We start from the raw sequence: 14010 nt of genomic DNA on the forward strand, positions 1-14010 counted from the left end.
GAGAAACGTCTGTAATTTTTGCTACTAGAATCGCCTTTCTTGGCACTGATACGACCTACATTATGACTGGTCCCGTCAAAATCGTTATGACCCCGACCCCAAGACGAATCGTTAGGACCCCCGGTCGCTACCCACACTAGATATAAGTGAATCTAATTGATAATCCGGAGTTTAGAGTTTAGGTAGTGGCTTGGCTTGGCTTGGCTTGGCTGCAGTCTGGGTCAGGCTTAAACAGAGAGAAACCTGAGAACGTGGCCAGACGGTACGACGACAGCTCAAGGACAGCTATCTACTCTAAAAGCCCGTCTGGGAGTGATAAGGTATCGTGGAACCGCAATCCTCAATAATTGGCGTCTGAGCTCTCTTGGTAGGTCTAGAGAACACAGTTCATTGTAGATGAAGTGGTGTATGCAAGATCTGATACGGGTGTCGAGTGATAGTCTGAGAACCAGAGCCTCATCCTTATCAGATAATCAGCTACAATAGCACGCAAGAACAGACTTCACTTAAACTTCACTCTAGCACTGATGGAACACAAATGATTAACGGAATGACTTAGGCATCCCGCCTATACTAAATTTTATAATAATCACCTCAACTTTTCACCCCCCTTAAAATAAAATACATAAGAAGAAATATAAATAGTAACTATGCCAGCAAGCCCCACAATTCACTATTCGATCCGGCTTTACAAAAATTTTAAAAAAAAACACCCGTCTTCTCTAATGTCGTCGTTTTATAACACTAACTTTAAAAATTGGAACGAAAAAACTCAAGAAGAAGATGCTGGTCGTGCTGAGACGCTTACAAGCACTGGGAGTAGTAGTCGTTCTGGTGGACACAGCTGCATCCAGAGACGCAAGAGGTTGAACCAGTCCAGAGTTTTCCACCGCACTGGTAGTACTTGGCAATAGTGCCAGAACCAGAAGCGGGGGCAGATGTAGCGGCAGCAGCAGCGGTGGAGGTCTTGACAGCCGCCTTGGTGGTGGTTGTGACAGCAGCCTTGGTGGTGGTTGGGACGACGACAGCTGCGGTGGTAGTAGGGACAACAACGGCGACAGAGGTGGTAGTCGGGACAACAACAGCAACAGAGGTAGTAGTCGGGACAACAACGGCAGCGGAAGTGGAGGTCTTGACAGCGGCAGCTGTGGTAGTAGGGACAGTAGCGACGGCAGTGCTGGTAGAAGCACTCTCGCTACCGCTTGAGGTTCCGTCCCAGACAGCAGGGCCGGGGATCTCATAGGTGGTTGATCCACCGTAAAGGTTGAACAGAATGCCAGGGTCAGTGGAGGTGTAACCACCGATGAAGTTGAATGTTCCTGGAGGAGAAGTGGTGCCACTTCCAGAAACAGTGACCTGAGAGCACGAAGGGTAGAACTGTGCACCACGGGCACTGTTGACGGCGTAATCAGTGTCGGCCTCGTGGAGAGCAATGATCTCAGCCCTCAAGAGGTAGTCGCCAGAGGCAAGGGATGAAGGAAGGGTGAGACTGTGCTTGCCCCCGTTGGCAATGAGGGTATCGACGGCCCATGTTCCGCTGGAGAGACCAGACTCGGCGAGCTTGGTCCAGACGGCGCCAGCTCCGTTGGAGGCGGCAGGAGCAATGTAGACTGTGATAGGCCCCTTGTGGCTGGAAGCAATGATATCGTCGGCACGGTTGTCGTGGTACCATTCGAAGGTAACCTTGTCACCCGGGGCAACTGGGACGCTGGCAGAGCCCTTAGTGTTGGCAACGTTACAGATGATATCGGAGCTCGTTACATCCTGAGAGAATTGTTAGATATCTAAAGGACCTTGATCTAAATTGAGCAATGAAAACTTACCTTGACGGGGTTGTTGTTAGGAGGGCTGCGAATGTAGGTGCTACGACCATCACCTTGGTCGACATCATTGACCCAAAGACTCCAAACGCGGGTGTGTGCCTCAGCAGCACCGAGGAGAGCGGCAAAGACCGGGAGGAGAGCAATAGCTTTAACCATTTTGAATGATATTGGTTTTTTGGTTTGAAAGGGAGTGAAAAACGACTTGTGTAATTGATCAAAGAGTGGAAGACGTTTAGGATACCAGTACCCGGGATTGAATTGAAATCGGCAACAAAAAGAGTGAGCTGCGGATGGAAAAATGAAGAATGAGAGTAAAGCCTCAGGCAGGAGTAATGAACAGTGAATGTGAGTGTGGTGAGGAGGAGAATAATGCGGGCAAGACGTTTACCTTATATACCAACAAAACTCATCCCGAGATTCCCAACTAACGAAAAAAGAATTATCCGAGCCGCAGTAATAATTCCAACATATGATGATATCTAAGGCTTGGTGGTTCGACATGGCCATGGATAGTACTTGTTGTCGGCCATAGATTGCGGGGTCTGAGACCAAGTACCTATGTGGCGGAAAGGCATATAGTGGTTGCTGCAGTAGTAGTAGTTAGTATGTGTGGGATTAGAATGCACCCCTGTCCTGTCATCACTTGAAAGTGTTTACATGCGCCTAATAATCACAGCAACAGCAATAAGGTATAACGACTAACTAGAAATGTATACCTAGAATCCCTACAAATTGGTACTAAATAGCAGTTCTTGGAGTAAGACTTTTCCCTCTCCTACCTTTCCTCCTAACTACTAGTTCTCCGCCGTTCTACTGAATTTCTACCTCTCTCATTGACTGACTACGGGTAGTCTAGCCAATCTCCATCCTCCCGCGTCTTCAATAACAAAACGGGTTTCGCGCGCGTACTGTTGCTTTGGGGGGAGGCTCGAGGCGTTTAAGTCAGTATCAGATATATAGTAGGCTATTAAGGATTTTAATCCCCATGTCCCTGCTTATCGGTATCGGCCTATGCCGAGCTTTATTACTTCCTTATTCAGCTCCACCTCACAAATCCGCCAGCCCGCACTATAAACGAAGCTCCTGGCATAACTTAATATCGGCGAAAGGGGCTTTTGCAAAACGTAAGACTCGCTTAGTTGTTTCGTTTCAATGGTAAAAGTATGGCTGGCTACATGCAAGAGTTGACGTTTGGTAGAAAACGCTATGTAGATGTTATTAAAAACCGTGCCTCGTGTCCCAATGCACATCTACGAAGCCCGACAAGTACATTTTGTTCTTCGCACCATGTCCGAAAAAGAAGGAGATCCTACAACTCCAGCTAAGAAATTACAGCATCTTCTGGAACAACTCAATCCTTCGATTGCCAACTAGCATTGTGTCACACGTATTGCAAAGCGCCGAATCCTTGCCACAGTCGAAACACTGGCCCTTCCTGTCCTGTCAATCCAAAAACCACGCTAGGAGAGAAATCTCGCGACAATATCTACGCGAAGGAAGGAGTCAGAATACTGGTGAAACTCCGATTCACTTCCACACACATCCATTCGGGAGAATACGAGAGCTATTAAGCTAACAATCATCACTCACCCAGCCGCCACATTCCATCTCCGTATTGCGATTCAGGGGGGGGGGGATGCTGCCACTCTAATATTTTACCAGGGAGAGCTACGTACCTATACCAATCTACACATATATACCCGAATTTTGGCAGAAGTGCCACTCTCCATACCCAGGTTTCCTAGCGATCTTAAACTGGGTAGCTAGCTAGCAGCACGGACCTCCACGACCACGACCCCAACCAGCAACGGATAATCTATATGTTCCGGATCCTTGAATGTCGGATAAAAGAAGTGGGAGGCGGAACAAGCTTAACGACCCATCAAAACTGACTATGTATAAAGTTTTTCCGGCCCCCTTCCTTCGAGCGAGCGGTCATTGCGGTATCTATCTTGTAGGATTCAAACGGTGCGAGAGATGTCCTACCCCTTCCCTGGGCACAACTGAGCCGCAGTATTGGATAAGAATACATACGCTGCTACCATCATTTTCACCGCTTCCCCCTCTCTCCAGTACCACGGGCACGTTTGCAATGCTATACTCCCCACTATAGAAATATATTAGTGAGGGTTACCTAGCTTCCCAGAGAAGAAGCCGCTTGCTTTGGAAGAATCACGTAATTTGTATTGGCTTCTCGGTGAGATACAATATAGTACCGCGTGCATACGCTTAATCTTAAGCATTTTCCCTTCCCGCTGGATTGTGTTCTAGAGTGTTCTAAGAGCATTGGGACGGAGTGTCTGAGCGTTGAAAGAGGGGGGCGGATCGTGAGATTTTGATCATGGTGTATCACTCGGATTTCGCAGAAGTGAGGGTGTCGGCATCTACAATGCGGAGTTTTGGTTTGGGTAACCGCCGTAGTGGGATAAAAAGGTGACTCTAATTTAGTATGATGGACACATATCTATTTCAAATACTCCTCCTGCAGGCGCTGCTGGGAACCCGACAAGAAAAAACCCTCTCCTGGCGACAATATTAGTACCCATCTCGACATCAAACGGCAGGCGATTACTCACTTAGCACACAATCTAGTACTACCACTGGTCTCACTCTCTACCGCTCTGCATCTCCAGAAATAAAACCAACCAACCAATTCGCCCCTCTGGCCCAGGATCTGGTTATATAAATTGCCTGGTCACATATAGCCCCCCCTCACTTTCCGTACTTGGAAATTCGAAAGTACCTAAATACATTACTAGACAAGCGCTTGGATAGAAATATGCACTCCGTGCATAAGTACTCTACCTTTCCAACTCACAATTCGTGCCGCCGCAGAAGGTGACGGCGTCAAGCGTTTGGATCCTAACTTCAGTACAAGCTTCATTCGAATAGCTAGAAGAGCATGCCATAATCTGTAGTGTGGGTAAATGATTCAACCAAAATGAGCAAGTAGACGTCGAAGTGGAAGAGGATTAACCTTCTCTACTCGTCAGTACGAGTGTCTCAAAGGGAGGTCCATATAACATCCGCATACTAAGATGAGCTGGCTGTGTGACTGTGATTACCTCCTACCTATATATTACTTGTGCCTGTGCCTGTGACTGAGATCGATAATCAGCCGATAGATTGATTTGCATGTGTTCCTCGGCCTCGGCATCGGCTCCTGCATACCGACATGCATATCTCATCGCATGGCCGGGTGCCGAAACACAGGGATCAACCTCGCCCGCCCGCCTCGGGCTCCTCCTAAGTCAACGAACATAGTTATACACCCCGAGTACCGTACAAACGCAGCATGACCTTCTCCGTCTGGGCGGCTTCTCTATACGCGAACGGAAACTACATAAGTGTAGTAGAATACTAAGAGCCTCATAGCCAGTTCTCACCACGGGTTCATAGACTAGCCATGGAATCCAGAAGGATAGGGCAACTAAGAAAGCTCTGGGAATTCTCGCCATCGTTACCAAAGCAGACGTACCGAAAGCCGTAAGGGGGCGGTTCTTGTGTACTCTATATAATAGGAAGTAAGATAACAGCAACAGAAAGGTCTCTCGCTCTTTCGCAGCCCCCGGCCCCGTAACCTCCCAGCCCACTTCACCGCAGAATCCGGAGCCGTAGATCATTACATCCGTCGCGACGTTAAGCCAGTTAGCTAGATGGCGGTCCGATTCCACGCGGTCCAAATCCCGGGACCGGGAGGCCACAGACAACGATTCATAGCTAGTTCGTATCTCAGTCATCTAGACACACGACCATTAGTCAGGACTATGAGGCCAAACTCATTGGTGAAACAAAACTTTAATGGAAGTTTCGATACGAGGAGTTGAAGCGCATGAGTGGGTCTAACACGACCCCGGTGCAGGACCCAGGTAACCATTGCCCAGGTCATTGCCAAGACGCAGGGGATCTCACTCGGTTTTTCTCTTTCTCGCGAATTACTCGGGACAGGTAGGAGTTACCATTTCTGGTGGAAAGGCTTCACTATTCGTATTCTCAGACTAGACGCGAGGAGAAAACAATACGAAGGATACGACCCTGTCCTGCTGCGCATGTGAGAATTGAGTATAGTTACACAATGACATCAATCGTAATAGATCACTTGTATCGTTTCTAGGTTCCATAATATAGAATTGGGCCCGGATTAGATAATAATCGGGTACAAACTACGTCTAATACTGAAAGGAATAGGAGAACGGAGTCAAAGAAGAATGGGATCATGGAGAGTTGCATGTAGTACTCTGTGCTCTTACTGGTAGAGAATCACTCAGTACCATCGAATCTACAAGACCTGCAAAATTTATAAGAAGGCCAGCGGCTCTTCTTTAATGAATTCGCTATTGCCTCATGTCCCCATCCACGGTCGTAATCATACCCAAACACTCACGAGTCTTCAGCACATCGATATCGGTACCAACCACATCTTGATAACGCCATACTACCAAAGATATAAGATAAGAAAAAAAGACCTATTCAGACCCACAAGCTCCCAGTAACTCACGGATCCCAATTCTATCCTCAAAGTGAACGAAAAAAAAAAAAGAATAGATAAAAAATACAAGCCAATGCCTCCCAAGAAAAACCTCTTTTTTGTAACACCAGAATAATAATATTCCTTCAACCGCGCGCCCCACGTTTTCTACACTTTACGCAGACTCGGAGACGACCTCTGTTCCCCCCGCTCCTTCTTCCAGGATTCCCTCCAATGCCTCCAGATGCTTCTTCAGCAACACAAGAGCTCCCGCAGACACCCTACCCACGCCCTCGCTCCCGACCTCAGCAGATGCTTCGCCGTCCTCAATTTTCCTCGGAGCTGAACTCCTCGCCACGACCTCTTTAGCCCTTTTGATAACCTCGTTCAACAGCTCTGGCCCTTCAGGCTGTCCAGGCATGTACAGCCACTTGATCTCATCCTCGAAACCCAGGACAGGTCTCTGCAAAACGTGCTTGACAAAGCCACGTGCTAGAATAAATGCCTTCTCAGAGTAAAGAGCTGAGTTAAGTGTTGCGTCTTTGGAACCAACGTAGACGTTAAAGCCAGCCTCATCTGCGCGGAGAGGGTCTATGTCAGCGGCAATTCACGCATTCGATTTTCCCAGCGCTTGAGCTCCAGAAAAAGAAGAAAAAACACATCTTGAAGGAAAACTCACTGTAATATGGCTCCCGGACGAGTACGAGACCCATCAAACTGACAAGCACCTGCAAAACAGAACTTCCGTTGGGACTCCACCCCTCATTCCTTTTCTCCGCATGCCACGTTCCTAAGAGACTTAGGCATATCTTACCATCCTCGTATAAATTCGGATTGACCCTTCCTATGCCTCCAGTCCAGCTATGAAAGTGCGCCAGTGGTGGTGAATGCGGGAAATTTGCCGAGAAATGAAAATCGAACACGAACGGGGCAAGTTCATACGGCGTGTTGAGAGGGCCAATGATTAAGACTCTCATCAAGTCAATTCGGCGATCCCATGTGCGCACGAGGATCCCATCAGGAAGAGACGATGAGAGGATTGCATGCTCCTTGTTGATGCGTCTAAGGAACTTGGGATCTACAGGAGTTTCGGGCTGTCCACCAAATGCATGATCTGCAGGAACGGCGCTTTCCAATATCGCAAATCTCTCCAGTTGTTTCGAAGAAGTGGGAATAGAAAAGGCCTGTGGCGCTGGCATGCCCTCTGGGATTGGTGGAGGAAGTAATATTTTATCATCCGTGGACTCTTTTATATCTTCGGTTACCGATTCTGCACCCTTCCCAGCACTAGGATTACCCATCATAGTATCGCCATCAGAATCTAGGCCGATTGGTTGTTTTGAAACAACAGAATCACCTTCGAAATCCATATCATCCGCCTCATCGTCTGTTGACCATGCTTCTTCGCCACCATCATTTTCTATCCTTTCACCGCCTTGATAGTATACCTGTTCGTCAATAACTATATTATCTCCCCTCCATATTTCGTCGTCATCGTCATCAAATTCGTCATCTTCATCCGATCCACTCTCTTCACTATCGTACTCATCGTCTTCGTCATCCTCATCACCAGGTGAATCAAAGTCCATCTCACCGGTGAAAATGATGTGTAGTCGTTCGATTGAAACTTTAATATCCTTTGGCTCGTCTAGGGCACCGAGACGCACAGTGATTAGTCCATCTAAGCCCAGATCAATAACTTCGCCAATCCATTCCAGAGGTTGATTTAGATAAAAATCTTCGTTGTTCATGTTCCGAGGAGCTACAGCTGGGGGATTTGTATTTTCGGAATAATTATTTATCAACGGGAATTGACTCAGCATCCTACTGACGGCTTGAAACTGCGGATGGTTACTAGTTCCTAAAGCTGCGCTCAGATTTGCTAATAATCCGCCATCGATCATCCCTCGCAAGCCGTCTGCCATCTGCTGCAATTGACCCCCGGAGGACTGTTGATTCGTTGGAGCAACAGGAGTAATATCACCGGCGTTAGTGGTATTGGGTTCTCCTTGCTCTTCAGATATGTCCTTTTCAGGCGCAATAAGGACGAAATCACCCCTCCTTACGCCCATAGATTGGTGGGCAATGACCTCATAGAGACTGGCGTCCTCCACTTTATTTCCTAATGTTCCAGTCTTTGATCCAGGAATCATAATGTTTCCTGCGATCTCTACTTTCGGATCTGCAAACCAGATTACCTTCGCAACCCTTTCTGCTGGGTTTACAGTCTGAACGACGCCAACCTTCTCAGGCTTAATAAAATCCGGCACAGGGACTGCTTCTGAAGACGGCCCAAGAAGATTTTCATTGAAGTATTGCCAGGCCCCTTGAAATTGTTGTCTTCCATCATGGTTGATTTCACTTGGCTTGGCCTTATCTTCAACTGGCTCCTCTTTGATGACGACCATTTCACCTGGCCAAACATCGTGCTCATCGACATTCAGGTATGGCACAATCCCACGAGCTTCCTCGAGGGTTTCAGTCAAGTCCTGCCACATCACTCTTACACGGGTCTTCGTTTCAACCACAACGAAAGTGTTGATCTCAAAGCCTAGAGATTCGCTTCTTGAGATTTTCCTGACACGACCTTGGTATTTTTCCAAGGCCGCCTCAAGATCTCTAAAACGGACTCTATCCCCCACCTCTAGTGAGCCCCCTGTTTGAGTAGCATCCATGCTCGCAAAAGGCTTGCCCTCAAGATCAACGAAACCTCCCATGGATTTTGTGAACTTCTTGAGCTTTGAAATCTCGGCTTCTGTTTCGATAACCATATCTGGCCTTTGGACGGGCACAAAACGACCAGGAACGATCATGTTTTGACATAGCCAGGTCACATGGAGTTTTGAAGTAGTGACATCCACAACGACGCCAATAGGAGGGATACTTGCATTATATGCACCATACAACCAACGACCTCTTCGGAGGTTCGCTTTGTTCGTTGATACAGTCTGACCCGCGGAAAGGTGATATGGTGAGGGAATGGTTTTTGGTCTGGAAGGTCTCCTCCCAGATGTGCCGGTAGGTTTCCCTTCTGCCTTTCCCTCTCCAATTCCATTTATTAGAGAGTTGATGTTCTGATGCTGTGCCTCCTCTTCCGCACTTAATACTGGAATCTCAAGCTGCCAGGCGTTTTCAACAACGACAACACTTCCGTTCTGAAGTCGCACGGCAACCTCATCAAAAACCTCTTCTACTACACCCATCCAGCAATTCTTATATATAACAAAATCACCGTTGGTCCATTCCCTCGAAAGTACCAGCTCCTGCTCCCCAACGTCTGGAATAAGACCATAGTTTTCCGTCGGTTCATGCGGGTCGACAAAAGAGTGACGAAGGCCAACTGAAGTGGACACAGAGACAACTGTACCGGAAAGGGGAGATGTTAAATTCTTCTTAACAACATCGCCGAAGGCAAGAGCGCGATCAAGAAGGACCAATTCTGACTCGTGGAGGAGCATGGAGGGCATAGCCGGAGACGAAGGTGTAAGGAGAAGATAATTCCGGGGTGGCTGGGGGTGATGATGTTAGGTAAATCCTAAATTATTTTCTAATCGGGGGGACAAACCTGGCCAGTTGACCGAAATTCCATCACGTCTTCATCGGAGGCGTATTTTCCTGGAACACACTCATCTATTTCTTCCCAATTGTCCAAATCGTCTATGTCATGCCATGTTTTCTATAGATTCAAAAAAAAAAAAATTAGACTTGTCCTGCTAGAAAGCATACGAGACAATAACGTACTGCCACAACGCCGATGGTGTCTGGCGAATCCTTCAGCGCACAGGTATCTTCTACAAAAAACTAATTCCCGCCACAAGTCCATTAGCTCAGTCGTTGCTCGTCAAATTCTGCCATTCTCTTTGCAGGTATACATACTGTATCCCATACTTCGCCCTCGGGGATCTTTAGGCGTGACCCGGAATCTCTTGACACATTTGGAGGCGGTCTCGTGGGAGGGATTTGCTCAGAGGCGGTGGGAAGTGACATTTACCGTTTTGTCCGTGTATTCAATAGCGGTTATTGTATGGCCTCAGGGGATACGGGGCGTTGATGGCAGGGATGCGGAGGGTACGAGCCTAGGATGTCGAGTTTGTTCCTGCTTCTTTTGAGGATGTCTCCTGCAGTTGCGGGTGAAACACTTGTAGTCGATGTCAAAGCTCGAAGACATGTGGAGGGGTTCAATGACTAAGCAGACACATGTAAACCTTAAACTGGAGCTAGAAATGACCTGATTAGGTATGTACAGTACTAGATAATTTCAATTCGGCTTATTAATCAAAGTAGTAATTCTGGTGGCATACGCCCCGGTACAGGTACATACTTGCCTTGTATTGATTCTACTTTCCGGAATTCCCTGCACTGGTCAAAAACAACGATCTTACAATTATAGTACCTGTAAGCAATGCGTACCTACATATCTTCTAATATGTACTACGATAGAGCAGTTTCGCGCTCGGTTGAACCCTGACCCTGATATCTGCGTGGCAACCAATCCGCGCCACCAAATCGCCCGTGGTCAACCAACAGTGGCCAATGCCCAGTCAATCAAAACCAACAGCGGCCAATGCCCAGTCAAAACAAAATGTAGGAGTATTAAATTATATCTTAATAATTAAATTATATCTTAATAATTAAATTATATCTTAATAAATAAATGTGCTATCTACTATCTTCTATAGTGTACCTACTGGAATACACTTTAAGGGGTACTTTGGTACATGTATCTTTGGTGCGGTTCCCCGCTGACACGCCGGCCCATAACCCTAACCCTGACCTCTGTGTGGCAACCAATACGCCCCACCCAGGCCGGTCAACATCCGGATCAATATCCAGGCCGGTCAACACCCAGTCAACAGCCGGGCCTATTCAATTAAAATAGGTACTACCTCCCCCCATCCCACCATCTTTTAAAACAATTCTGATCAACGAAAAATATCACAGGGACTGTAGGCGATAGACTGTGGTGCCAAGGAATACAACCTAGGTAGTGACGTAGACGTGGACGTAGACGTAAAGATATACTTTGACTATGGACTATGGGGTGACTCTACCTGGTATGATAAACCGGTTGGAGCCCAATGACGTAGTGCGAACAAAGAATAGTATTCGTAGAATAAATACAGAAGAAGAAGAAGAAGAAACTTATATTGCTTTGAAGTACAAGACTTATCGCACGCCGACCCAACCGCCTAAAACACAAATCAAAACCGAACAAAAGAAAGAAAGAAAAGAAAACAACAAACATAAACGCAACCGAACAAGAACAAGAACAAAACAAGCACAAGCGAGCACGAACAGTAACAAGGAAATTCCAGAACAATACTCGACCAGAAAACCCAACGACAAGGAGAAATAACATATCTCAGCGGACTCAAGCGCTGGACCCATCAAAACAGAACATAAAAACAAATTTAAAGAGTAAAAGGAAACTGCCCTTCCTAATCCCGTCCCTAATCATTTCCTTCCATCCCCTCTTCCAAGTCCGCCTCCGCCTCCGCCGACTCGTACCATTTCGAGAGTTGAGATTGTTTTGCAAATTGTAGGATGAGGTCCGTTCTCAGGTTTGTAAACATCCAGTTTTCCCAGGTCATCGCTCCGGGGATCTTCTCTATCAGGGGGGTACGGATTCGAGCCCACGCTGGGCATTCCATGAGTATGTGTTTCGCTGAGTTTTCCATACCACACTGGCATGGTTTGGGGTCTGTATATACTGCGTGTTTGTCGATTCGGGTGGTTTGGCACCGGATTCGAAATACTTTTTTTGCTTCCGTAAGGGTGAGTTTCGCTATCTTGGGAGGGGGGCGGAATTCCCCCCGGTGGTGGTAGTTCGGTATTGATTGTGTGTTCCATTCTTCCAACAGGTGGTCGCGTAGTAGTTTATTTTGGTTCCACTTATCTCTCGCATTTCCGGGGGTCTGGTGTGGGAGTAGTAGGGAAGCGATTCGGTGTAGGCCTGTTCCTTTGATATTTGCTTCTTTGTAAGGGAGGAGCTCGATCAGGGATTCATTGTTGGGGTGGGTTGCCTCGGAGCAGAGTATTCTGGTTCCGTACTTTCTTGAGCGATATGTCAGGAGGTGTTCTAAGGGGGGTAGGCCTGCTTCTCGGAGGAGTTTAGCTCTTTTGGTCCATCGTGGTAGGCCGGTGATGATCCGGGCCGCTTCATTATATAGTGGTTCGAGGGATCTTATAATGTGGTCTGCGCCGGTCCACCAAGCCTCGGATCCGTAGAGTAGGCTTGGGAGGAAGCCTTGTGTTATGATATGATGGATTGTTTTGACCGTTATGCCTGGCAAGCGGGCTGTGTGTCGAATCTGGTGGAGGGCTTTAAGGCCTTTTGCGATCGCTGCTTCGATGTGGGGCCGGAAGGAGAGGGTCGGGTCTATCCAGACTCCTACATATTTCAGTCTTTCCTGAGGGTGTATATTGATATTATTAACTTTGACCGGAAGTCGTGGTTGTTGTGTGGATGATGTGGTGGGCCGGAAGAAGATCAAGTCGGATTTATCCGGGTCGTATTTAATTTGGAGTGGCTCAGCATTTATTAGTCTCTCTCTCATTCGTTCCTCCATTCTCTTGATTGTGAAGCCTGGTGTTTTGGATATTTGTACCAGCGCGTCGTCATCGATGTAAGTAGTGTCCATCTCTTTCGGGCTGCTTGTTGGGTCCAGGATTACTCCAGCATAGATCATAAATAGCACCGGGGACATGGGGCTACCTTGCGGCACTCCAGAATCATAGGGCTGTGGCTCTTCTAGCTCATGGTTGAATTGAAACTGTAGTTTTCTGCCGGTATTGAACTCCTTGCACCATTCTGTTAAGTAGGTAGGGAATTTTTGTTGTTGCATGATTTCCGCGAGGAGTAGGTGGTCGACGCAGTTAAATGCTCCTTGGATATCATTGGTTAGGATCGCTGGTCTGTCTCGCCGAGCGACTCCGGTAATGTTTTTCAGTAGTAGGTTTTGTTGTATTGGCGTTAAGGTTCTCAGCAGGGCGTCGATTGCCGAGATGGTTGGTCTTCCTCCAAATTGATTCGCTGAGAGTGTGCCTAGAATTTCTCCAGCGGTGCAGAGTCTTTGGGCCACTATCTTCTCCAGGATTTTGCTGAAGCATTGTAGAAGGGAAATGGGCCGGTAGGCTTTTGCTTCATGATAGTTTGCTTTACCGGGTTTCGGGATCGGGATACACTTAGTTACTTTCCATTCCGCTGGGTGTACGCCGTGCCGGAGCATGGCGGAGAACATGTCTTGGATTAGAGTTGTGTTTGCTTTGACTATTGCTTTAATAAAGGTATAAGGAATGCCATCCGGGCCGGTCGCCGAGTGCGCTGGACAGGAGTCGATTGCTTTATTAAGTTCTTCGGGGGTGACTATGTCGAAGGTGTGTAACGGCAGCTAGACGGATTGGCTATGTGAGTTGTCTGGGTACAAGGGAGAAGGATTATGCAGTGTGGTTGGGTTTAGTGAAGTGGGTTTCTATTATGTTCTATTTGTTTCTGTTACGCGAGGGTATGAGTCAGCATTGGGATAGGGTATGGATATATAAGGGGGGCGTTGTCTCGTGATTTCTTGTTTCTCTTTCTTTCTCTTTTCTCTTTATGCAACCTCTGTACTTTACAGTCACGAATACTATTTGGTTCGCGCTACGTCATAGGGTTTACCCGGTATACTAGACCAGGTACAACCATCCATAGTCCATAGTCCACAGTCTCCGTTCTTGCCT

At 47.3% G+C, this 14010-nt stretch overlaps 2 protein-coding genes across 2 annotated transcripts; both read right to left on the reverse strand.

Moving 5' to 3' along the window:
• Nucleotides 1-804: 804 nt before the first annotated feature.
• Nucleotides 805-1979, reverse strand: H6S33_004409 (uncharacterized protein; the record flags this gene model as incomplete). Its single annotated transcript, XM_044835766.1, has 2 exons — nucleotides 805-1764; nucleotides 1824-1979. The coding sequence occupies 2 exons, from the start codon at nucleotides 1977-1979 to the stop codon at nucleotides 805-807; spliced, it is 1116 nt and encodes a 371-aa protein (XP_044691147.1).
• Nucleotides 1980-6466: 4487 nt separating this feature from the next.
• On the reverse strand, nucleotides 6467-10278 carry H6S33_004410 (uncharacterized protein; the record flags this gene model as incomplete). Its single annotated transcript, XM_044835768.1, has 5 exons — nucleotides 6467-6882; nucleotides 7106-9800; nucleotides 9857-9967; nucleotides 10033-10092; nucleotides 10168-10278. The coding sequence occupies 5 exons, from the start codon at nucleotides 10276-10278 to the stop codon at nucleotides 6467-6469; spliced, it is 3393 nt and encodes a 1130-aa protein (XP_044691148.1).
• Nucleotides 10279-14010: the final 3732 nt, after the last annotated feature.

Source organism: Morchella sextelata, assembly GCF_020137385.1.
Source record: "Morchella sextelata strain SCLS chromosome Unknown scls_17, whole genome shotgun sequence".
NCBI classification, from domain to species: domain Eukaryota; kingdom Fungi; phylum Ascomycota; class Pezizomycetes; order Pezizales; family Morchellaceae; genus Morchella; species Morchella sextelata.